This window comes from Trachymyrmex septentrionalis, unplaced genomic scaffold (assembly GCF_001594115.1).
Source record: "Trachymyrmex septentrionalis isolate Tsep2-gDNA-1 unplaced genomic scaffold, Tsep1.0 scaffold42, whole genome shotgun sequence".
Lineage (NCBI taxonomy): Eukaryota > Metazoa > Arthropoda > Insecta > Hymenoptera > Formicidae > Trachymyrmex > Trachymyrmex septentrionalis.
In genome coordinates, this window is record NW_017305590.1 from 274824 (window position 1) to 302055 (window position 27232).

General features: G+C 31.4%; 1 protein-coding gene across 1 annotated transcript in view; it reads left to right on the forward strand.

Annotated features, from left to right (window-relative positions):
• The first annotated feature begins 5697 nt into the window (after positions 1-5697).
• LOC108751228 overlaps positions 5698-27232 on the forward strand; it is a 94536-nt gene continuing 73001 nt past the window's right edge. Inside the window, 5 exon segments of the mRNA XM_018491302.1 lie at positions 5698-5731; positions 5910-6088; positions 7718-7925; positions 9630-9770; positions 23957-24151. Of these exon segments, the coding sequence (XP_018346804.1) occupies positions 5698-5731; positions 5910-6088; positions 7718-7925; positions 9630-9770; positions 23957-24151 (757 nt within the window).

The window sequence follows — 27232 nt, forward strand, 5'->3', positions numbered from 1 at the left end:
TAAGATATATAAATCGACAATAAATCGATAAGATAGATAAATCGACAATTTTAAGATATCTTTCAGTGTTCTTTGTGAAATATTTTGAAAATGTTTCTTAAAGAAAAACTCTTGAAGATACCTTAAAGTTGTCTTACACGTCGATTTTAGACATTTTGCTCACATTGAATAACTAAAAAAAAAATATTGCGAAAATTGGAAAATGATAGAAGACTTTTCGACTGAGTTTTCTTTATTAGAAATAGCACTGTATCATAAGTGGACGTTATTTCAGAAACATCCTGTATATATACACAATAATTTAAATATAAAAATCACATTAGGACTGCACGTGCGTAAAGTACATAAGTATGTGTGCTGGTATATGTGTGTTATGTGAATGTTGCAACATTTGCAGTGTTATGCAGCTTCAATATAGCACAGATCATTCTAGCAACATTGCAACATTCCAGTAAAATTACACTGGCATTGCAACGTTCCAGTAGTATTACAGTAACATTGCAAATGTTGCAGCAATGTTACTGGATGTGTGCTGTGCGAGTGGAATATTATAACTTCGCATTCAACAGTGTAACTGTTATACGTAACACCATATCAAGTTACATTTATATTATTAAGTGCAAAATTATAACATTGATGTTATATTAATTTTAGTTTGTCGACTAGGGGGAGGGGGGGGAGTATCTTTTTCCACTAACAAACTCGAATCTGCTATCGACAGGTGAGAAGTGATTAATCGAGAGTACAATCTCTTTGTCACACACAATTGGAGGTGTAATATCATCGCGGTGTCAAGGATTTAATAGACCGGAGCTAACCAATTAACGGGATTTCTTTTTTACTAAGACGCGCGATATCGTGATATATTATGACAAAACTTGACCACCGCGCGTATCGTTTCCGTGTCCGGTAACAAATAGCGGTTTGTATGTATTGTGTTTTTGAGCAGTTGACACGTTGCCAGAACCGGCCGGCGCAACTCCGGCAATATGTATGCAAGCGTACGCGTTGCTGACACGCGCGCTACCGGCGTTGTATGTACACGCGGGCATGAAAGGACGAGCTTGCTTTGGCGCGATCATTAAGATGAATGGCCCAGCTGATTAATCGCGCGCAGTTTGCCGTTGACACTCCTGGCTTTCCGCGCGGCCGCACCGTGGCTTTTTGGCCCTCTCGTCGGCGGTTTGTCACGTTCTTTAGGGCAACGCTGCGACGTGAGGTGATGCACGGCAGCGATGGAAATTCGACGTCGAATGAACGAGAAGAAGCATGGGAATTGAAAACACAGGAGAGTGCAGAAAAAACGTTCGCGGGATAGTGAAGATAATAAAGGCGATAATTGAGAGCGAACGGTACGGTTATCTATCACTCGAAGATTAATCGTCGTTCTCATGCAATAAGGCGAGAAACGTGGAATAATAAAATAAACGAAAAAAAAAATGAAGAAACGAAAAAAGTACGGAGGAAATTAGAATAGATGAGACTGTAAGAATATAGAATTAAAACGTAATTTTGATATATTCTCTTCCTTTATATATATTTTATTTTATTTATCTCGTGATATATTATATAATATATTCATTATATACAGGGTGTTCCAAAGTAACGATAAATCTTTCGCACAGAGGCAGAATGAACTAAACTGAGGAGAAAAGTTCTTCATAATTTTGCAATTTTCGTAATAGTTAACAAGATATTAATTGCCGAAAATTGGTTGAATAATTTTTTACTCAAATACTATTGTATCAACTTTACAGAAAAAATATAAGAGACTTGAAGGAGAAAAAATTGTTTATTTTCTTTTCATAGAGTTCTAAAAATTTTTTCAGAATTTTTTCAGAATTTTTTAATACTGTATTTTCTCATATTGGTAAAAATAAAAAAATGCACTAGTAAAAAGTTGATAAAAAATTCTGAAAAAATTCTTAGAGCTCTATGAGAAAAAAATAAACAATTTTTGTCTTTTGCAGTTTTTCTGTAAAGTTGATAGTATTTGAGTAAAAAATTATTGAAGACCAATTTTTAACAATTTTTAGTAATTAATGTCTTGTTAAAATTGCGAAAATTGTAAAATGGTAGAGTTTACTATAACTGAGATATTTCTTATGCTTATCATAACTACGATATAATTATATTAATTTTGACATATTTATATTTTTTTTTAATAAAATAAAACATACAAAAGAGGAAAATAAATACATTAAAATTATAATATAATTATATTGCAGTCACGATAAACACAAGAAATTCTGCTATAGCAAAACTGATAGAGAAAATATCGATATACGATAATTGATGTTTTCTTTATCAATTTACTATAGCAGAGATATTGATTGTGCTCTTCTCGCAACTGCATGTGATGTCGATACCATTAAGTATCGATACTTTAAAATAAAATAAAATATCATCCGATCAATATCCGTTTTCATAGCGAATCGGTGGAAGTGTCCATATCCTGTTAGATGTAAACCCAGAGATTCGAAATGTCATTTGCCGATATCGCGATTTGCTAAGGAGTTCGCGCATTAAAGCGACTTCACTTGCGAAAGGGATAAGTTGCGGGAATAGGACCTCCTGTCTTCGAGCTGCGGCGCGACTTACTACGGTCCATTTCATGCATCTCGAGGGGCGAATCGGGATTCCACCGGTTACATCCGGTGCTCCAGAACTCCTTGAATTATCATCTTGAATCGCGGGTCGTGCGCGACCTACGAAATCACACCATCGTTTCGCCCATCGGAAAGCGGGGAACGAATTGGGTACGACCGCCGAGGATCCGGCGAACGATCCCGCAGGAATATTTACGTTCGCAAACCCCCGACCCAGGAACATCTTGATGTAGGCCATTTCGTTCCTTTTCGGTGAAATTTATAGATACGCATAAAAAAGAGACCATAGCGTTGGCTAAATTTTTTCGCAATTTTGCAGGATTAAAAATGGGCTGTTCGGGTTTTCACATTTCTTGAATGTAAGTATTCGGGATTTTGAGATTTTCTTTTCTTGCAAAAATTCGATCAGTACACCAGCTGTTTTTACAATGTTTTAATTTTAAACTTCAGATAACTCGACAGCTAAGCCTCAAATTAAATTCCTCTTAAAGTAGAGTCACTTGAAGTTAACGAAGAAACAAAGTTCTGTCGTACACTCACGCCATTACTAGAAGCCTTTACTGCTTGCCAAAATAATTTAATCTCTGGAACAAGATATATAATTAAATATCAGTTTAATGACTTTAATGTTTTTGTAACAAGGTTCTCAAAACTTGCGCAGCTGGATTCCAATTATTTCAAGGATGTGAAAAGATAGACGGATAACTCTTTAAAAGTTTTATCACGATCTTAACGTATAATGCATATATAATATGTTTGACTTGTTAACAATCATTAAATTTTTATTAGTTTTATATGTTATAATTTTAATATTCTTTTTTAATTTAATTGTGTGTGGAATTCATAATAAGTGCTCTTTGCGAATAAAAATCTATCTTCCGGAACATTCAGCCCTTTTTTTTCAAAATTGATATTTTTTTAAATTTTATAACAATTCTATAATAATTTAATATAATTATATAATTATTAATTGTATAGTGATTGATACTTTTATAATTTTGAAAGTTGACTAACACCATGGGTTTCAAATTCACATCGTGAGTTTTAAATCCATACCATAATGGTGTCGATATAAACACTAAAGATTTGAATCCACACCATGTTGATGTTGATATTAACACCAACACAATAATAATTATATAGACATCGTACAGATACTTAATCCACACCAGAGATGTTAAATCCATACCGATATTTTTTTAGAGTGTTATATTAGTTCATTTTTATGTGAAATGCAGTTGATTTTATTCTTCTTCAAATTATTCGTAATGCTGCAGCATATTTTTTTCAAGTCTAAAATTGATATTAATTTCCAAATTGCCATTGACAATTTCGTGTTTTGTGTGATCGACAAATAAAGTCATGAATTAAACGAGATCACGCAGTGATAATTTCGAGTAGGAATATCGAGATCAAAGAGACTCTCGGCGGATCTTTAATGAAGAACCATGCATCGACACACTCGGGTCGATTAACATCGAGCCACCTATGCTGCAGCCTGCACTCCTCTAATTACTGATCCTAGTAGAGGACTGCACACGTTGCATAAGCTCTGCGTGCCAAGTTAATTTCTTAGCCCGTTCACGTTAAACGAAATCTCCGTCGGCTGGCAAGATTATTGTGAATGCTTGTGTAATTAACATACGATCTCTGGGTCGAGCGACCCTTTGTAATTTCAATTCTCTGATCGTGGCCAGAGGCTTCAAACGTAACTTTGCTCTACTTTAATCAATAAAATTCAATTACACTAATTTATAAACTCTGAATAATTTTTAGTACAAGAAAAGAAAATAACTTTTATAAACGTAATTTAGACCACTAAATTTGAATTTGCTTCCAGAAAAATTCTATAGCATCAAATCGAATTTTTAAGATATAGCGTATTAATTTTTAGATTTAACACGTTATTTTTAAGATATAACATTTTTTCCAAATAAATTGAGTGCGATAAGTGATGAACGAAGCAAATATTTCTACTAAGATTTGATGATAATTGAAAAAAGTTATCAAGATGAAAACATTCTATAGTAACTGCTGACTCTAATACACGGAGAGAATTTTTTTTAGAGTTTACCCTGAAAATATGATAGTCGTGGGAGAACATTGTATTTCGAAAAATTTTAATGTAAATCTCTCTCATCCATTAATATAATTACAATAAAGTATAAAATAAGTTTGATCAATTTTACTGAAGTGCATGGTACAAATCTTTAAAATATGTATTGTACCACAACTACATATTTTTAAGATATATTTAAAAAAAAAATTCTGTCCGTGTATGTAAAATCAATCTAAAATAATATGAAAAACAAAAATTAAATGATTAACACTTTATTTTAATTTAAAACTTTCTATATTTGTTTAAAAAAAGTCTTAAATCTTATTGGTTCTGAAATATTTTGATGGCAGATTCTACGTCGAACAGTCTATATATTTTTGTACAAAATTTTGTAAACCAGTGTTATTATATCTATAATATGAAGATAGTACATTTGTGAATGTCAAAAGAACGATTAAAAAAATATCTGCCATAATGAATATTACATTTAGTCATATCCTTATTTTTTGAAAATGAAACTATATATTTGAAATATTGTCTTAATGCGAATTTAGATTTTGAAAGGATTTATTTTTATAATCATGAGGGAGGGGGGGGGGAGAGAAAATAAGAGAATATTATGGTAATTTTAAGTTATATTTAGAAATCATTTTATATGTACTCCGTATACAACCGCAGAACGTTAAATATTTTTTAAGAGAGAAATTAATCCCAAAATTTTGAAAGATTCAGATTGTCATTAACGTTTATTTACACTTGAGAATAAGTAATTTAGTGTAACCGCATCGTAGTTAAAATACGATACAGTCAATTCGACGTTTCCCTGAATAATACATCGGCCGACCTCGCCGGTAATAATCCCCGTACGGCTCTATCCCCTGCTCAGTTCGACATTCTAAAATCCACTTCACCCCCAATGAAGTATAAATCGTACTGATTCGCCTCGGGGGTCACTACTCGGGGAATTTGTCTTCCGGGTCTACGTCGGTGACGGTGCACGCTTGGCCCGCTTAAACGCGATAAAGTCAGATGCGGATACGAACGACTGCGAGGATCCGAAAGGGTGATTTACGAAAGCACGTACAAGTCGCAAACTTTACCGGTGGAGAACAAGAAGAGAAGAGAGAGAGAGAGAGAGAGAGAGAGAGAGGAAATCGTACAAAAAGATGAAGAGGGCGAGAGAAAGGAAACGAGAAAAATTCACCGCGAGAAGACAATAATAGGGTTTTTTTTGATCGCAGGCAAATCGACGGGGCTGGTTACAACCACCAGGGTTACACACGCGACACCAGCGGCTCTTTATGCACACGCGGCCAGCCGTTACTGGGAGGACGACGGCAAAGTGCCACCTGCTGCACGTACCTCTTGCAAAGACATTGCGCGTCAGCTGCTTGAGGACGAGCCTGGCTGTAACATTACTGTACGTAATAATATCCTTCTGTTCATGTGTGGAGAATATTCGATAATTTGTTACACCTTATGTAAGTTCGATGAATATATTCCTCCGGGTGTAGTTAGGTAACATCTCTATTCGAAAAGAGATGATTTCTGCCTTATTACTCACATTTTATTATTTTTATTCTACGCGTCGTACTTACAATTGTAATTCAGATTACATTATTATACTATTATCTTATATTTGGAAAAAAAAACAATTTTGCTGAAGTATCTATTTAAAAATTTAATTAGATATATAGATCTGAAAATAAGTTTGTACTATCAAAATAATTACATAGGAATCTCAAACAATGCTGTAAGAAGTTTTGCCATTTTAGTAACCAACTTGAGCATAATTATTTTTATATTCCGATAAAATTATTTTTACAGATCTGTATCTAGCTACATTTTTAGATATTTCAGCAAAACCGTTCTTTTTATGTAGCGTTTTACAAAATTTTTTAACAATTGCGAGTATCTCGATATTACATTACGATTTATTATTTCAAACAACATAAGATTTGACCGATATTACTTTTACTGTGAGCTTTTCACGCAAATTGAATTAAATAATAACATTTCGTGTAAATATTTTAAGTGAAATTAATGAACAGAATTTTTAATGAAATCATTTCGTGCGAAACGAATACGAGTCTCACATTGCGATAAAATTGAAAAAAGTGTTTAGATGTTCTATTGCCTGATCTGCGAAAAGTTGAAAGGTTCGACAATCGAAAATGTAACGCCTGTCTGATACGATTACATTCGTCAGATGACGTATAGAAGTTTTTCACAGTATGATTCGTTCTTGCATACGAGTGAACATAAAATTCGTATCGGGGACTCGTTCGTCTCCTTTATCACGTTTTATTGCGCCTTCTATCTTGTGTCGGTAGACATAAAACGTATGTTTCGCAGTTTATTCACGTCTTTTATCACGTAGCTCTTGTTCTGCCCCTTTCTCTTCCAATCAAACCAGCGAAACGAACAGAGAATAGATTGCTAACCTGAACTATTTAAAAGTATTATTTTTTGTAAGAGAAAAATCTCTGAACTTTTTACAGTAAACATATTTTTCTAAGGAATTAAAAATATTGGCTAATTATATCTGAAAAGGCATATCACGTTCTATATTTTAAATAAAATATTAAATAATTAAATGTTTAGATATTTAAAAAAGTGACGATGAAAAAGTGCATTCTAATGGACAAATTAAGCTCGACAGGATTAATTAATGATCCTACCTTTGGAATAATTTGTGGTGTGCTATTTTTGAAAAAAATCTTTGCTTCGAAGTCTGAACGAAGCAAGGAACTCCGCGGGCAATTTTATTGGTGCTCATCTTCCCGGAAAAGTTGAGGTGAAACTTTCTTTCTCATTAAAGTCGGTTCTTCGTGTCTTATCACGAAGATAGAATCAGAGATCGAGGAATACGGCGTTTCTGGTAAATTTAAGTCTCTCGATTCGACGGAGGATCCTATCAAACAAAACAATGAATTCGGAAAAATTTAACCTCTTAAGTTTGATTGATTCTTATCAAATTAAAAATTATATATAACAACTGTACATTATAATAATATTACGTTATTTTCATCTTAATTAATCGATATAGGTGATACTTGGTGGTGGGAGACGCCATTTTGTACCGAAGGTGACTTTAGACCCCGAAGAGCCGGAAAAAGAAGGCAGAAGGTTGGATGGTAGAAATCTTATTGAAGAGTGGTCCAGGAATCATCGTAAAAGAAACATAACCGCAAAATACGTCGCTAATAAGGAACAGTTTGAAAAGGTGGACACGCGAAGAGTTAATCGCTTATTAGGTAAGTAATAATAAGTTTTAATATAATATCTTTATAAAATTTAATATAGGATTTAATTACTGCTTTTTGGGCCATGACACATTATAACACATTATATAAAAATTAATTATTAATTATTATTAGATTGAAGCAAGGAGACTATTGAATGAGATATGTTATGATTTCAAATGCTATGATCAACTATTAAATTCTTCTAAAATATTTTAAACATTTTCTATTCATTAGTACAAATAAATACTTCAACATTATTAATTATCTTGATAATTATTTATATTATTCTGTTGAAAAATCACATTGTTTATTGGATAATCTTGATTACCCTAATTGATCATGTAAATAATATAATTTCGATTTAGAATATCCTAATAAAATTATATACATGGTTAGTCAATCACATTGGAATTTAATCATGTTGGAATATGCTGTATTAGCTAATTTTGAATTCCGTTCGTTATTAAATTAATTATGCACTATATCCTGTTCAAGTCGTAAAAAAATTGTTTTAATTTGGTTGTTTTAGTTTGGTTTTTGTATAGAATCCTATACAAAAATAACTGAGAGAGCTTTTATTTTATAAACTCTTGTTTTTTCCGATGTGTTTGTAGTGCAATATTTTATTCCAAAAATTTGGCAATTTTAATTACAGAATTGAACTTTTATATTGTGTTATATTATATTATATATTGCAAATTTTATGAGTATTTTTAATATCTATGTGTTCTTTTGACCACTATCCGATTTTTATTTTTTATTGCTTTACTTATTTAATTAATAGATTTGATGATTAAATTAATTTTAAACTTTTTATCGCATGACATAATATTTTCACATTAAAATAGAAAAATTTAATAATGTTTAATATTTGCTTTATTATAATACTAATAACGGCTTGTTGCATAATTGTTTGTTAATGATTTAATTTACATTGAAAATGCATGTTAAATTATAAACCTTAAATTCATAGAATGCATGATTTGACTTACAAGAATATAGTTTCATCGATCATTTGTACTTGGGCGTGATGCGATTAGCCGTTGTATTGTATTAATTGCACGCTATTGTCACTCTCGTAATCAGTGTATTAATTATTATACATTCATCACTCGGAATATGAGATTACACGTGCCTATCGATTGCTATTGATAATTTCTCTGTGTATCTAGCTAATAAGATAGTTAACTGTTGATCAATAGAGTGAAATTTTGAATTATTGTTGCGTTGTAATCAATTAATGTTATTTAACAATAATTTGTGAAAAGCATGATAACTCAAAACAAATATATATACATCCGAAATAAATTTTAATAGATATTGTAAATTATAAGGGACAAAGTATAAATCGTCATGAATTAACGAGCAACAAAACGGCAAAATAACAAAATGTAAATCTATAAATAATATGAAGAATATAAATAATGTAAATATGTGTTTTGGTCGTTTTTTATAAATGATTATGGTCGGGTATTTTTATTTTTATTTTTCTTAAAATAATTCATTGTAGATTTTACAAATTCTGCAATTGCATAATGATTTATTTTCTATTTCTCGTTCTTAATATTTTATATATATTTATTTATTTATATTTTGTGTGGCATTTCAGTTTTAATACCTTTTACATTTTTTTATATTTGTCCATACGGTTTCAAACTTGTTTTCATGTAACACGATCGGATTACTTGCCAAGACTTATTTTCTTCGCCGCAGGACTCTTCGCCTATTCTCACATGGACTTCAACGTCGACCGGAACACGAACGACACCGGCGATCCTTCTCTAGCTGAGATGGCGATTAAGGCGCTTCGGATACTGGCGAACAATCCCGAGGGATACTTCCTCTTCGTGGAGGGTAAGTCAAAAGTTACGACATCAGAGAGAAAGAGCCACTTACAACTTTGTTCGCGGCGGCGAAAGGAGTAACAGTCGCGAAATACATCTTCAGTGAGATACGTCTCAACACTGAGAGTCGGTTTGAGGCATTACTTTGAGAAATGAAAGCGGCGGTCTTTACACACGCGACGACGTATTTACATGACTGTTTCTAAATACAAAAATTATAACTCTCGAGAAGCGAGAACAACTTGTAACAATAATTTTATGCTAAAACTGGAGCATAAACACATAATGTTTTTTAACATTATTTTTTAGTGATTTCATTGTCTGAGAATTAATGCGATTTAGATGCCTCGCTTGCAGCACAATTTTGGCATATTTATCTATTCTCGTTATTTAAAATGCGATTAAAAGCAAAGTAAAATAGTCGGCTCTTACCAGCGTAGAATATGTATTCGCGAAATAACATATTTAAGTGATAGTATGCTATATTAGTAGTCACATTTGTTATACAAGCTCGAAGAACACATAGATTCACGGTTATCGAGTGACTATTATTTTCGTAAAATGGCTTCCAGGCTTTTATAGGAGTTGACCGCTTCCTCAATGCGGTTACGGTTTCCGATATGCGTACATTTCAGAAGATTAATTTCCATATTTACATTCCGTTCGCATATCCAATGTCTCTATACGAATCGCAATTCCTGTAGATCAGTGTTTCTCAAACAGTATTTCGTATGGTATATTTCGTACTGAAAATTTTGTTAATATAGTACTGATAAATTAATTTCTTCAAATTTTATTCGTATTTCTCAAAAATAATTAATACATAAATTCTACTTTATCTAAAAAAAAAGACTGTCTTCTGTTATGAAAATAATGAATAATTGATATATCCAACATGATACGGAAAATGAGAACATAAGAATTAATTGATTTCCAATTTACATAACAAAACAAATAATTTATTTAGATGAAGATGAATGATGCTAATGATCGATGAATTTAAATTAACGTTAGAATTTATAACATTCGATCGCAGATTGTTCCATCGATCTAGTCGCGAGTAGATCCAAATAGAATTCATATAGGTGCGAAGAGATTTAAAAAAAAATAATAAATGAAAAAAAAAAGCATTTGCAATTTAATGCGGCTGTCCGACGTGTGAAAGCCACGCGCTTTTATGCACGTTCACACATTCCAAATTTCGATTTAGTCAGCAATACAATAAACCGCGATTATATACGAGCGTCGAATGCGTGTATTATAATAAATCATTTCTACGTATTCGGATTATTTGATTCTGTAAATCGAGAACGCGCATGAGTTGTCAGCGAGTTGTTTCGGTGAAAAACCATCGGCATCGAAGATGACAAATAGCGGACGATTTATAACGGAAGTAAATCATGAACAGACGCATGATAAATATCAAAGTGTGGACCACTTTTACATGGAAAATTTTAAAATTATATGGGCTATTCACAGATGTTTTGAACAAAATGAATTTTTTAATGAAAATTAAAGTGAATGATATTTTTCTTCCTAACTTAAATTTTTAGCTTCGACATTGAATTTTTATTTAAAAGTGAAATTTATAAGTTATTCATTTTCTTTTAAAATAACAGAATAAAATTTAACTTAATATTGAAATTATGTATTGACTTTTGATATGTTAAATTAATATGTTAAATGTATAATGAGAGGGTTAAACGTAATTGATATTTCAGTCAATATTCTTTTATTTCAATTATAATTCTTTTATATAGCGCTTTACTAAATCCTTCTTATTTTAATCCATTAATATCATTTGCAAATTGATTTTCACTTTTATGATATATCAGTTATATATTATAACAAAAATATTATAGTTATAACGGATTATAGCGGACAAAATGAGGAAAAGCGTTTCTCATATAAAAGTTGAGTTAGCATTTTATACCCTATTCATTTTATCGTTTTCTATCTTCTGTGAGTAATCTGGCAATTGATATTTTGTTGTTATATTGTACAAAAATTGCTAAAATCGATGCATAGCGTTGATAAAGAACGTATCTTTGTTGGCAGAATGAAACTCCATCGCATTTTCTCGTATGTGCATATATATAAGTAAGTTTCAAAACTTTGCGTCGAAGTTGCTTATGCAAAGTAGCTACTTGCATTTGTAGATTGCAACAATTTAATTAACACTTTCCAGTTACCGAATGGTACTAAGAAAGACTGACATGTCACACAAGTGTACTAGATATTTATAAAGCTCTGCAGTGCAGAAAATGCACTGCTGAAAAAAAATGCATCAAAATAGAAAACGTTTTAAATAAATTAAAACTGTACATGTAAGTTGTAGTACTTACACATGAAGTCAAAAAGTTGTTCATTAAAACAAGTGAGTATTTAAAAAATTCGTAGAAGTGTTGCAATTATTTTTTTTATTTGTGTACAAATTCATTAACTTAAAAAGATAGCTTTATATTTATTTTAATTATTAAATAGCTTTTGCATATATATATATATATATATATATATATGTATATATACAAAATAAAATATTCAATATATGTACATACGAACAAAATATATTCATATATATGAATAAATATTGTCTATATCTATATTTTAAGTGTTTTTGAAAAAGAGAAGTAGTTTATTAAAGTTTTTTGTGCGCTCAATCCGAATCTGCAAGTAAAAATGTTCTATAGCTTTAATTTTTAGAGAAAAATGGTGTTAAAGCTCTTCAAAAATGGATTTTAAGCTATATTAAAAAATAAATCCGACATTGTAGAGATTTCAAAAAGAGATTTCAAATTAAAGCTCGAGTATTGTGCTTTGAAAATATAAAAATATTGACTTTTTTACCGCAGGTATCATCGTATCTCTACGTGATTTATTTTTAGGCACGTACAGCAAACGATTACAGGAAAATGATTGCTCTATTCAAGCACACTACGAAATTGTTGAACATAGGAAAATGTCAAGTATGGATTTCATAAATGGGATTAAAATGTGATTACAAAAAATTCTTTTTTTTCTTTGTTAAACTATTATTGTTAATAAAAATTGTAAGAAATAATAATAAAAGAAGAACTTGTTACATTGTACTTTACTGAAAAATTATGACAAATCCATGTAATATAAAATTTTCTCATTAAATTTTATTGTGAATCAACGTTTCATTTGTTGAAAAAAGAATCAGTAATAGTTTTCCAGACATCATTGAATGCCCTTGCAATTCTCTTTAAATAAAGCACGTTTGAGATTTAATGATGCTTGCATTAAAAATATAATTATATCACTTTTATCATAAATACAAAATATTCAAACTTTAATTTTAATTCTTTTTGATGTCTGTAACACATCAAATTTATTAGCTAAAAGTTTTCAAAAAAAAAGTCATAAAAATGCATTTTTTAGGAATTTGAATCCCATTTTTTTTAATCTGACGTACCAGAAGATTTTTTGCATGCGGATTAAGATTTAGCGCACAAAAATTTAACAAACTATTCTTCTTTTTTGGATTACAAAACCATACAAACCAGCGTAATTTTATCATTATTTTACTGGCGCTTTGCATGTCTTTCTTCATTTAAAAGATTTGCATGAGAAATTTAATACGTACGGATAATTAAAGCGAATTTATATAATTAACCTTATCAAACAATTTTCTTTAATGCACTTGAAAAACTAGTTAGAGTCGTTAAATTAAAATATGCTCAAAAAAAATTTGTTTTAATCTATAATCTTTTTTTGTATTATTCATGTTATATTTGTGTTATTCTGGATTAAATTCTGATTTTAAACATAAATTTATTTTATTTACAAACTCCGCAGAGTAGTTAATTTACAAAATATTTTCTTGAAGTATTTCTTTTATTTTAATTAAATTTGTTTAGGAATTTTTCAATTTAGCAGTTTGTATTTTTTTTCACAAAGTAATAATATTATATTATGTAGATTAATTATAAGAAAAAAAAATAAAAATAAATTCCGTATATATTTACTTGATATACAGCGTTATCTTTCTTCATTGAGATGTGAAATGTTGTACATGTTTACGTGTAATATATGTAGTAGGTCACTTAAGCACGACTGTAATACGAAAAAACCACGCGTTTAATTAAAAATCTTGTTTACAAGTTCTAACCTACAGTACGATGATTCAATTTTTTTGCAATACACATTGCACTGATTAATGAAAAACGGTAGATTAATTATCTGTTTTACAGGTAAACGTACGCAAAAACAAGTTTGTTTACAAATAGACAATTTTGATCATTAGAACGGACTCACCAACAGTAAAATAAAAACAGATGTGTTGATACTACCGTATGTTCTATTATATTTTTGTTCCTCTGTAATAACTAAATTTCGCACTTATTCAATGATACATAAAGAATGTAAATTGTCTTTGAAATAGATTTAACTTTGAAAAGTATTCTCTTCCCATATTTTTCACACATTCACGCATTTGCTCATTTTGAAGCTGAAAGGCGCCACATGGTCGTTTTTAAAAAAGGATTCTTTCTTTTCAAGTTATAAATATTCTTTGTCTGCAGTGTATACGGTTTTTTATTGCGTGCATGAAATATACGGCAATATATTGTGGATAAAATATTCGTACAATATGATTTCAAACAAAGAAAGAGCGCTATATATAATAACTATGGTGCGTTTAGTTTCTGATTTAATGCAGACACTACAAGTACTCGTGAATATTTATTTGATCTAAAAGAATCAGCTGATTTGGAGTGAGTATTGGTTAATATATTGTAAATTGTGTATATTTATTATTTATAATTTCTCTATATAAATTATGAAATTTTCACGGAAACTATACATTACGAAATTCTGTCGTTGTCATTTATTGCTATAATAAATTCAAAATTGGAATGTACTTCTAGAATTTGCATGTACATGAGATGTATCTCGTATATCAATATTACTACACGTTACATATTTCGGAATAAACGTGAACGATCCAAGCAATTCGCGCGCGAAAACTGTAATTCCGTACACTGTGGTAACGTTGATTGCCAAGCTTCAGATCATCCGAACACTTCCAGGGAAACTTCATCAGAGGACCTATCCTCGTTTCGCGGTTGCATTTTCCTCGTTTTGCTTGCAATCGGCGTCAGATCTCGCTGCCACGACTAAAGTTTCACAGCGCGCGACAACTGTTGCTCCCGGCTAGTTGGGAAAGTTCGCTGCACCTTAATACATTTCGATGCGATTTATCGCTCGCGAATCATCGAGAGTACCGCAGGAGCATTTCTTTGAGCGCGATAAACGCGTTAATCTAATGCGCTTGGATTGCGAAAATACGGGTTTAAGAGGCAATAAAGATATTTTATCGCACTAATATATGCTTTTATCACCTTATATATACGCACTTTATAATAACAATATATTTTATCGATGATTATTTGATGTTTTGTATGTTTATATAATTATGAAAAAACAAAATTGTTATTTATTTAATGTCTCTTTTATAAAGTTATTAAATCTCTCTTTTATAAAGAAAATTAGAGCAAATTTATTAGAGCAGTTACTGTTCCACTGAAAATTTTAATTTCAGCAAAATAATTTCAATTTTTTTTTGTCTAGTGTTTTTATACAAACAGTTAATATATGAGATGACAATAAAAAATAAGACTAAAATGGAATAAATGGAAAACGAATAATTTTTTTTAATAATGAAAATCGTCAAAATTACTTATTCATTAGTTTGAATCGTGGAGTATTTTTTCCAATCCGTTAAAACTACATTTATAAATATCTTTAATAATTTGTCATAAATGGTTCCGTAATATTTTAGGGTCACAACGGAGCATAGAATAAAACAAAAAATTTACAACAGTCTGATTTTAAAAGAAAATGTCTATGAGAGAGAGAGAGAGAGAGAGAGAGAGAGAGAGAGAGAGAGAGAGAGATTAAATAAATAAATAGTATTCGAAGATCTCTTATTTTTTAAATATTTTGTACTCATGCTTTTTACTTTGCAGATACAGATTTTTGTATTGATTATCCGAGAAGAAATAGCAAATCTGGGCCGGAAGTCATATTTTTCTGTCAGTCGTTCACAAAGATAAACGCATAACGTCCGGACTTCCTGTTAAGCCCTTATCCGAGATAAACCTCAAGTCGACCTGAGGCTCGTTTGCACGTCGGGCCGCTGTCGACTGAGTTTCAGTGGTCGATGGATGTGTTTACACGTCACATTCTCTGATGCATAGTTACGCGGTCAGATTTTGGATAGGGTAGGGAATGTCAAGCTTGGAAGCTAAATGGGTCATCTGAATATTAATTTTGAACGATGCACATACGTCGTTAGTCAGTAGATGTTGGCAGTAATATGCTTAGTAATAATTATTTTAACCTACGTGTGTTTAGTTAAAATCATTCGAAATTTTTATTTAAATGTGATGGTAATAGAAACGCCAAAATGATTACACAATTAATTGAATACTAATAATTGTAACAAATTTATTAAATACTAATATTATGTATTTATACATACACAATTATTGGTATTCAATTAATTTGTGTACTGCAGTGTTTTCAAATTTCTAAATCTTTTATTTTAATGAAACACAAGCTTGCTTTAGTGTATACTTGTATATTTATTGACATTTTAGAACCAACCAATGAAATAGAACTATCTAGTTTCTGTAAACTTTTCATCAAAGAAGGATAAATATAATATTTATAAGATTATTTTTTTATGAACGCGCGCGGTGTACATTGCTTGAAACAGAATATCCTTCTCTTCTTAGACATACACTCATATTCCCACATGGAATTTATCGCAGGAAAACGAAACCCGCTTACACGATGTTTAGAGCTCACGTGTTATTCCACCACATAATCTCCTTCATCCTCGAGGCTTTGTGTCATTGAATGAATAAGAACATGTATTATTACCACACGATAAAATATCTTTATTGCCCCTTGAAACCATATTTTTGTGGTTCAATGTGGCTGAAATGTCGTCCATGAATTTCTTATGAAAGGGACAATAAGTGCTTATTGCAATATTCAAGTATCAATTTTGTCTGTATCTTCCGTACAAAATAATAGTCCATCAATATTATTACTATTTTTGACACTCTATATGTTTCTATGATTTTGAAACGAAATCTTATTTCGGCTTACATTAAATTCTAAATCTTTTTTATTATGACATCTATAAAAACAATATTTATTTAATAAGATTTTATTTAATAAGATTTTAATCTCTAAAGGGAACAATATAAATTTTTATCTTTTCGGTATTATTTTTATACAAATGTTTTAATATAAACGATAATGAAAATTATTCACGTGAAATTAAAATGGAACGGGAAAATGTATCCAAGGTAATTTTATCTTTTTTAATAAAAATGGTTTAATGTAAGAGATTGTCATTTCTACGAATTAACGTTCGATCTATGTTGCTCGTAAAAAAGCGATAATGCGGCTAAGGTTAATGTCTTATCATTCTTCCTAATCCAATGAGAGAACTCACTTCCGGCCGCGTATTTAGCAGCAGAAATGTGACAGTAGCATTAAAAACAGGAAAATTAAATGGAAAGGTTTATGATTAGATAAAGAGTAAAGGCACTTTGTGCCTTCGTGTCTACGTATACAAAATCGAGCAACTTTTACATCTATTTTGACGTAAATAATTGAGAAGAAAAATGCAAATAGTTACACTAACTATATTGATAAAATGAAATTTATATTACGGTATATTACGACAATAATAATTGCAAAGCGACCTGTCTAATATTTAGAATAGTATAATTATTTTAGTATCTATTTCATTAATTCTCTCATTTATATCCCATGTATATCACAATGTATGACACATTGACATTAATTAATTATAATTAGAAATCATAGAATATTGCTTGGTGTGCAATTTACCAGCGTATCAACTTTTACATACATTTACCGAACATACGATTAATATAATATTATAATTTACGTAACATACTAATTATTATATTACTAATGATTATATATTATTTCAAATTTATAAATTGCTCAAATTGGTCGTATTCTAATGCATTGTTTAATCTTCTTATGCATTCACTCGGTTGAAAACAGCAGAACTAATTTCGCAGTAAGTGCCGTTACAACGCCGTGGTATTTACTTTAAGTTTTAGTTGGGAGACTAGCCGCAATGTAGAGGAGCAGATACGAGCTACTAAACCAGCAAGAACTCGATAGCCCCTATAAAACGGCTTCCTAAAATCAACGGCACGAACGTAATTTGTCAGACGAGTCGCTTGTCCGTTTGGATTAAAATTTAAAGTCCGTAAGCGGGATAAGCGACCAAAGATATCCTGGCTTTCGCTGTCGGATTTTTCACAAATCTTCGACTGTACCGATATAACTAAGAGTCTAAACAATCCTAAAACAGAAGTTAATTTCGGGACACGTTTACATTGTAAATTTCACAATTGTCAACAAAGTTTGATGAACCGAACGCTAAAATCATAGAGAAGTTAAGTTAGAAAACTCAAACATAACGTTCCCTCGAAATATATAGAAATTAATTAGAAGATTGTTTTCTAAAGGCACAAACATAAGCTTTTTCATAAACACGTAACTCAAGAATTCACGTATGAAGTAACGTTTTTTTTTTAAATATAAATCAATATTTACTTATGGTTTACATAATTATTTAGCATATAAATGCAGATTTTTTTTCTCTCTGCGTATTGTTCTCGGTAGGGATGGGAATTAACGCGTTACTTGCAATATTGTTACTTTCTTATAATACAATTTGGTTATGACGTTACAATTTTTTATACTAACAATAACGCCAAGATTGTGAAAGTCATTTTCAGAAGTAACTCGTTATTCATTGAAGAAAATAACTGATTACTTTAATTGTTACATAACAAGTAATGAGTAAAGTAATGAGTTACTTCTTTTAATAAATAATGCGTAATGATGATAACGAGTTACTTTTAAAAAATGACTTTTCCAACCTTAGCGTTAGTATAAAAAATTGTAACGTTATTAGGGAGTTTTTGCAATACCGTTTATCCAGATACGATGAACGCTAAGGTCAGGTTATCTTCTTCTTAACAACTAATGAAGAAAAGGATAACTTTAGCGTTTACCATATCTGGATTTACGTTATTGCAAAAACTCCTTAATATTATACAAAAAGGAATGGTAATGATAACAGCGTTACACGTAACTGCGTTACTTCCGTCGAATTCTGTTACTTCTGCAAAGAACAATACGTTAAAAGTGGCATTACCATTATCGTTATTAAAAAATTGTAATATTATTATCATAATCGTAATTAATTATAGTTACGATTATGATAATGACATTACAATTTTTAATCTGCGCTCCAGTATCAATGCCCTTCTCGTCCTGAAGTGAAACGGTTCACGAAACGTTGACTTTAGCTATGGACAAAAATTCGGCGATAATCCGCAAACCTTCTAGCATTTTTAAAGATAATAGCCGTAAAAGCTTAAAAAGCGTTAGCCAATAGGAAAATTGTTGGCATTTCGGCTCAGATCAAAGAAATGCGCTACTTTTATTAATATAGAGCTTTAATGTAATATTGGCTTAAATCGTGCCTTTATTACTGTCAACTGAATGGCTATTACGAGAAACTACTACAATCAGAGATAGAGGAAAGCTCATAATAATCATAGTTTGTAATAAGCGTCATAATTGAAGTGCAGTGATTGTCCGCCGAACTATTCGCTAACTGTCATCACTGAGATAGCGCGGCATTGTATTGAATTACAGCAATCGAGATTCAGTTCAAGGATAATCAAGGCATTGATACAAAGAAATAAGAGATTTCTCGTGTCGTAATCACTGTAAAAATAATCGATAATAAATTTTGTTCACGTAGTTAACGTTTCGCCCGATTTAATTAATTTGTTTCGATCGAAATTATTCTAACAAAACTTGTGAAGCTAAAATAAGCAATTATTTTTTGCTGAAGAAAATTAGTGGCTTCTTTTTCCTTCATGGAAAATATTGTATTTTAAAGACATTCTATATACAAAACGATCAATTACGTACATTATTCTATTCATCTATTTATGGGATACTGTTACACGTATAACGCTATCGATAAAGGGATGAAATGAACCGAAATATCCTTTTGCATTCTATTCTCAGCGTTTCTCAGTTGTTTTACGCGTTGATGGCGTCTGTTTCGAGTAAACGGCATAAAGATAGAACCGAAATCAAGGCCGGTTTCGCTTTATTACAGCGGTGTTCGAACGTGCTATCGACTGTTTGCGCTTTAACCGTGCTTTGACAAAGGCTAACAGCAACGAGAACCTCGTTGTTCTTGCAGGTCGCAGTTTGTTGGGTTCTCTTTATTTTTAACGATGTTTTTATTTCCCCAGTGACATTTAGTATTTTTCATTCTACAATATAATATTCTTACTACATGAAACAGGCAATCCTGCGAAGGCAACAATTTGCGACACACAGCCCGAGCAACGAAAGGCCCGTGTTCTTTCGATAGCTTTTTTCGATTTCTTTGTACGTATTAAGCTATTTTGTTATTTATGATGCGCACCACAAAGAGATGTCGAACATTCAAAATATATCCGATAGAATACAGCTTGACAAGGTATCGACAAAAATAAGCGAGGTGAATCTTGTCAAACTTAATGGTTGTAATTGGATTTGCCATGAGAGTACTTCATTAAATTTATATGAAAAACGAAATAGAAACTTTAAACTCTGGATATCCAGATGGCAAAGTTTTGATAGAGAAGTAGCAGATATTTTAATTAAAAGAAACTAAATTAAAAGATGAAACCATAAATTATCAAGATCAAATCATAATATTCTCGTGCCTCTCTTACTCTCGATTTATCTTTCTTAACAAGGAAAATTGAGAATTTCAAAATTTTTACGTTTATATACTTGTAGATGTAACAGTTCTTTAACACATAGCATTTTTTTTTATTTCGTCAAGTCACGATTCTCTTCGATAAATTGCGTTATAGTAACTTATACAGAGTGTTCTGGAAAATCGCGATACAATCGAGAAGAAGGATTCTACACGAAAAAATAAGTCGAAAACGTAGAGTAAGATATTTTTATATAAGACTTTGTTTTCAGACAACATTCTCAACAATTTATAAAGTAATAATATTCATCAAAGTAATAATGATGAATATCCTGTCTCTATTGTGTATTCTGAATCATTAATACAATACATACAAATATGAGCAGAGATAATTGAGCAGAGTCAATTTTTTCATAAGCCTCACATGAAAAAAATTAAAAAAGAAGACTGTTTTACATAAAGTAATAAAATTGTAATTGGGCACTAAGAATCCAAATGCAGTTTACAGAGTGTGCAGATATGTAATAACACAAAATGTTTATTTATTAAAACCCTTAAAATTCAATTAAAATTATCTTGCAAAAACAAACAGTTCAATTTCACTTTCGACCATCTTTAGCGTAAACAAAATTAATTAATACGAAAAAAAATATTCTATTACTTTCAGAAGTCTTTTTTTTAATCTCTGAAATTTTATAACATCTTATGGCTTATTTTTTCATGCAGAATTTTTCATTCCCTTCGCGATCGAACCACTGCCAATGTTCTTTTCCAGAACATTATGTATGTAGCACTTGTAATGCTTTGAACAAGGCGAGTTCTTTCTACGCACGCATATAAGAATATATTTATATGCGTTACTTCTCCAAGTCAAGTAAATTCGAACGAGACTCGAATACGACAGAAAATTAAATGCAGCAGTTACGTCTTTCTATACGTGATATTATATCGATTGAATTCCCTTTAGGATAATACCTATAATAAAGCTGATTCTTGTTCCCGCAGTGCACAGCAATTGAATCTGTCGGACCTCAATCGAGCGAGTTTGTATAAGTATGTTATTGTACATGAATGACGTACGCGTAACGAGGAGATCGATGTCGTCTGTTCGCGATGTGCAAGCGATGCAAGTTCAGCAACGCCTGTCAGTTCAGAACGCCGGTTATGATATAGTTTATCTCGTGGCTTCTTTACAGCCTTTTATCGGTGATACTCTTAACGATTATAAAACCGACGAAGTGCCATCGATGATCGTACCTTTTTGCATTTCACGATCGGTTGCGTCGAGAACCGAGCGCGAACATTGAAACATACTTTAACTTTTTATACCACGAGCAGAAGAATTAGATATGCTATTCAAGTGTTCGCTTTAAAAATTTCTAAGTAAATTTTCTTTTAAGATTTAGGAAAGATACATTTAGGAAAGAATATAATTATAAAATATTCTTTTCAGCGAATGTGTGGTTTAGTTCGTAAAAGCAATTGTTTTACAACATAGGCGTACAGTTATTTGTTACATTTTTGTTAAATTAACTTTACCATTAAAATCTATTATTTAACACGTTATCTGCTCAGCTAGTTTGTATATCTTATTTGTATATACAACAATTTCTTTACAAGTATGTAATGATAAAAATGTATTATATGTATAGTGTGTATTGAATTGTTTATTGTTACTTTACGTTATTTAACTTTTTATGCCATTCAAAAATTTTACATCAAATGGCATTTATTTATTTACGAGTGTTTCAAAAATTTCGATAACGTTGGTCACTTACAGTGACCATCAGAGCGCCACTAAAAGTCAAGCGCAGATCACCGACGACATTACAGTCAACGTGTCAACTACTGGAACGTGAATTAGGATAGCAATTTATTTCGTTATTAAAAAATTTTGGTTGTATTATATACAACATTTAGAAACAACTGATGATATAAAATTACCTTATAAGTTGATTATAGAAAGCTATACACATGTAACTATATTATGACTGAATAAAGTGACACAAAGCATCGATAATGTTATTTAAAATAAAATAATATTTTTAGTGAGGGAGCTTTAAGAATAAATCCAATGCAAGTAAAATGATTATGCAAGCCTTCGCAAATGTTGTTTGTGCATGAGATTAATGTTATTTGATACACGAAAGAACGAATAGCTGGAGTAATTATTTCATATAACAGCTGAGAGAATACACATACTGTAAGCAATGCATTTGATGCACTGACCTGTATATGTGTGGAGTGAAACCGACTCGGTCAAATATGTATATATTATATATATACGTAACGCCATATGAAACGAGTTATCAATAAGCAAAAAGTGACTGTAGTAAAATAATTTCGTTATCTTGTTTGTATTTTGTTTTAATATTTTATTTAATTTTTTTAAATTACTTTATTCCGCAAATTTGTTGAAATTTAAACTTTCCATTGAATAATATAGATATCCACTCAATAAACATATAAATTTAAATAAATATTTTTATACTTTTTTGACACTTGATAAGCTAATTGTATATAATAGAATTTTATATGTGGATTTCAACGAGTTAGAGTTAAAATTTGAACAACGCATTGCATTGTTCATCTTTATTCTTGTCGTTATTTATTATTGCTGTTATAACAATTCAACTGAAAAATGCATGACGCTGAAACTTCTCTCTGTGAAAATTTTGCTGCTGTTTTTTGATCATTGCTATTATGGTGAACGCTCGCGTGCGCAGTCACGCCGCCATTTTGCCATGATAGAATTATCACGATAATCAAGTTAAGTCCATTCGTGTAACTTTGTTAATGCGATAACGGGAACCGCTGCTCTCACGCAGACCGAACTATATGGGCAACGAACAACATCTCACCATCTCACTTATGATTGACACCACTGATTAAAATCCAATTGAGAACTATTAATGAAGCTATTAAATAATAAACATTGTGTACAGGCACGCGCGTGAATGTGGATAGAAGTAAACAAAACGCGAACTTGAATATGATTTTCTCCTTATGTCAAACAAATAAGATATCATAGATAAAGGAAGACATACAGTTTAAAATTGAACTATTTTATCTGATATCGATACAAGAAAATTGTAATCATAAATTGTTACAACAAATTTTACAAATTTTTCTTAAAATAAACAAAAATTCTAATAACATTTTAAACTAATAATGTTATAAGAATTAACATTTGAGACTATTTTAACATTCAAAAAATGCATTTTTTATGATAGAGAAAATAATACAATATTGATATATTTAAATAAATTTGATGTGATGTGAACATTATTTTATGAAGTAATATGAAGATAACTTTAATAAATGATAGTATCTCATAAGCCTCTCATAAGCGATATCTGTTGCCTGTTTCTCTTTAGGTGGAAGAATCGACCATGCTCACCATTACAACAACGCTTATCGCGCCCTGGATGAGACTCTAGCGCTGGAGGAAGCCGTTGAAGCAGTTATGAAGGAGGTCGATCTCACGGAAACACTCCTCGTGGTAACAGCGGATCACTCGCACGTATTAACTCTTGGTGGACTGGCAACGCTTCGTGGGAATCCCATATTCGGTGAGCCATCACATATATTTTGCCCTTATGTTAGTACATTGTATCAGCTTTCGAGCTTGGATGGAGCATTTTTGCTTCTTGGAATAGATGCATCAATAAATGTATCAATGAATAACTGGTTAAAATAATAAGAAAGAGAAAAAGATAGATTTTGAAAATGATTAAATAAAAAATTATATTCGTTAAATTTTTTTTATTTTGAACTATGAGATTAAATTTAAATTTTCCTTAAATTTATACAAAAATATACTATTTTTTAAGTGACGAAATAATGATTTGTTTATTAAATGTTTACATTAATTAGAAATTGATAATACTACAAATTTTTATTTTTAAAGTATATAATTTCCTATGATTACAAAAATAAATATAGATTTAGTGATTATTTATTAAATATTAATGATGGTAACACTTTATTTTTGCATCTATCTTATTTTGAATCCACAATTAAATTATATTCACAATAAATAAAAGATATAAATGAACATACACCTATCAGCACGATCTTGCTGCGTTCTTTTTTTTTCTGTAATTGAACTCGAAATATTTCGAGATTTCATATATAATATCTTGATATTTACTTTTTTTATTCGGATTTTTAATCGTATAAGCTTTAGAGGAAATACTGTATCTCTGTCTGAATTAATAAAATCTGTGCGATCCAGACGACCGGTTCCAGCTGTCGTAACTCTTCTCACTGTTTAAAAAGGAAGCGTTCCTTTCCATTGTTGCCTGAGCCTCGGCTTCCAATATCCGGGAGGGATGCGCCGGCAATCGACTTTTGCCCCGAAAAGCTGCCTCGCAGGAAACATTATTGAATCACCCGCGCGAATTAATCGAATGAATTGCCAGGGGTCTATGTTGTCGGCAAAGCTTAAGCGCAGCTTACACGGCGCTTTCTATAATCATTAGCCGAGTATAGGCAACTTAACCCAGAACTCGGTGCTTTACGATTTAACTCATTTGCGGAACTTTGACAAATTTAATAAACACTTTTGATTGTTTTGAAACCGTTGATTGCGCGTTTCTCCACGGAGTTGAAAAAGTAATAAGAAATAAACGATGATAAACAGCTATAAATAAGTTAGCAGATGCGACCACTTTTAATATTATACTTAAAATACACTTAAAATAAAGAATAAAAACAAGAACTATTCGTTAAGCAGAATATGACATTTAAGAAGTACCACGCTTATTGTCAGGATTTTTTTTAACATAGAACATGTCTTTTCACTTTCAAGTTACAGAAAAGTTGAAAAATTTTATTGGAAGGTGAGAGAATTTCAGGAAATATCGGAGCTGTTAAAGGTACATCGAGTACTTTAGAATTTTACAAATTAGTCCGCTAGTTAAACCGAAATACTTTTACTCTATAAAATAATGGTACCGTACTATAAGCTGCAAGTTCTAACACAAAAATGATAGTTATCTAGTTATCGCGCGGTTATCTAGTTTTAGCGTTTAACCGACAGTTCATTGAAATTCTATCAAAACTTATGCTTTGATGGATTATTTCCTGTTACAACTAATTTTCTGTAACATCCTGATAAAAGTGACTACCTTATACCAGGTTCCTAATCTCCGACAAAATCTCCACTAGCGCAATATATTTTTGCTGAACACTGAGGAAAATGTCTGATTGAAAATGGAACGAACAAGAAGTTTCTGATTATATCGGAACTCCGGTTCTCAAAATTTAGTAAATTTAATTAGCAAATTCTAATTCGTCCAACTAGAATTAATCCAACAAAACCTTTTCCTCGGTAAACTTTTGACATATTTTCGAAAACGCGCTATTTACCTACAAACGAAAATGTCGTGTGATCCACGCTTTATGGAGATCGTCTTTCGGGACGACTCACTCCTTCCGTTTATTTCGATCACTCGTTTCCTTCGCTTTTGCCGACTACTATCCAGTAAATGAGGCACAAACTTTAAAAATGCGTTTTGTTTCATTTGTTTAGTTAGAGATGACGTAGTGTTCAGTGTAGAATAACTTATATTATAACTCTGAGATGTTCAGAAAGCATTTTTTTATCGTTAATTTATATGCTGAAAAAACATAGACGTTTCAAATGCATTATGATTTTTTACTAAAAACAAACAAAATGCATTTGTTGAACATTTTTAGCAGTTATTAAGTAATTTTGTTTAATATATTTTACATTCTACTGATATTAACATATTATTATTTTCTGTAAAGTGCGTAGTTTCTTTTTTTCTCGTTTTTTGAAAATTACAAATTTTGAATAAAACGCATTTTGAAAGTCTGCTCCTCAAATGACGACATACCGATCCACGGCGAACGACGCGAAAATGTTCAATCGTCGGCAATCAAAAGTGAACTCTGCTCGTCCGTGACAACTTTTTCGCGACGTTAAATTCGGCATGACCGTTGTCTCTCCTTCGGTGTGTGTCGTAGTGCCAGGTGTTGACTCGAGATTCACAACGGACGTCAATGTTCATGTCGCAATTCAATACTGAATAAGCGACGCGAGCACACTGTTTTATGAGGACGCGAGCTCGTTCCCATCAAGTAGAGGAAGGTCCGTTCCGTCCTTTCCAGGAGGACAGTTCTGGATTCAATAAGATCCAATCTACTTGGACAACTTCATGACGGCGCCCGTCCGTTGACGATTCACTCAGTCGCGGTTAAATTGAATCGTCGGAAAACGTAAAGGATGGCTTTTTCGACTGACCGTACATGGAGTAGCAAAAGGGCTCGCCCGTCTAGTCTATCTGAAAGCGGCAATTGAAAAAAAAAATAATCCCGTACCGAAGTGCTTCCGTTTTCCGAAATTCACCGATCCAGAATATTATCGTATATTTTTGTATTTCGTTCCCACGGAATTGTCGGACATCCTGTTGTACCGTTGAGAAATTAATCCGGTTACAATCCGTTTGTATGACTTTGCCTTTACGAAGGATTATTGTTTTACGGAGCGAGTTATGTGAAATTTGATATACGCACTTTTATTTGTCAATTTTTATTTTACGCTGTTATTTAATTTTTATTTTGTTTTCTTTTTTTTGTAAACAATAAAAACATATATTCTCGTTCCAAAATCATGCGAAAACTAA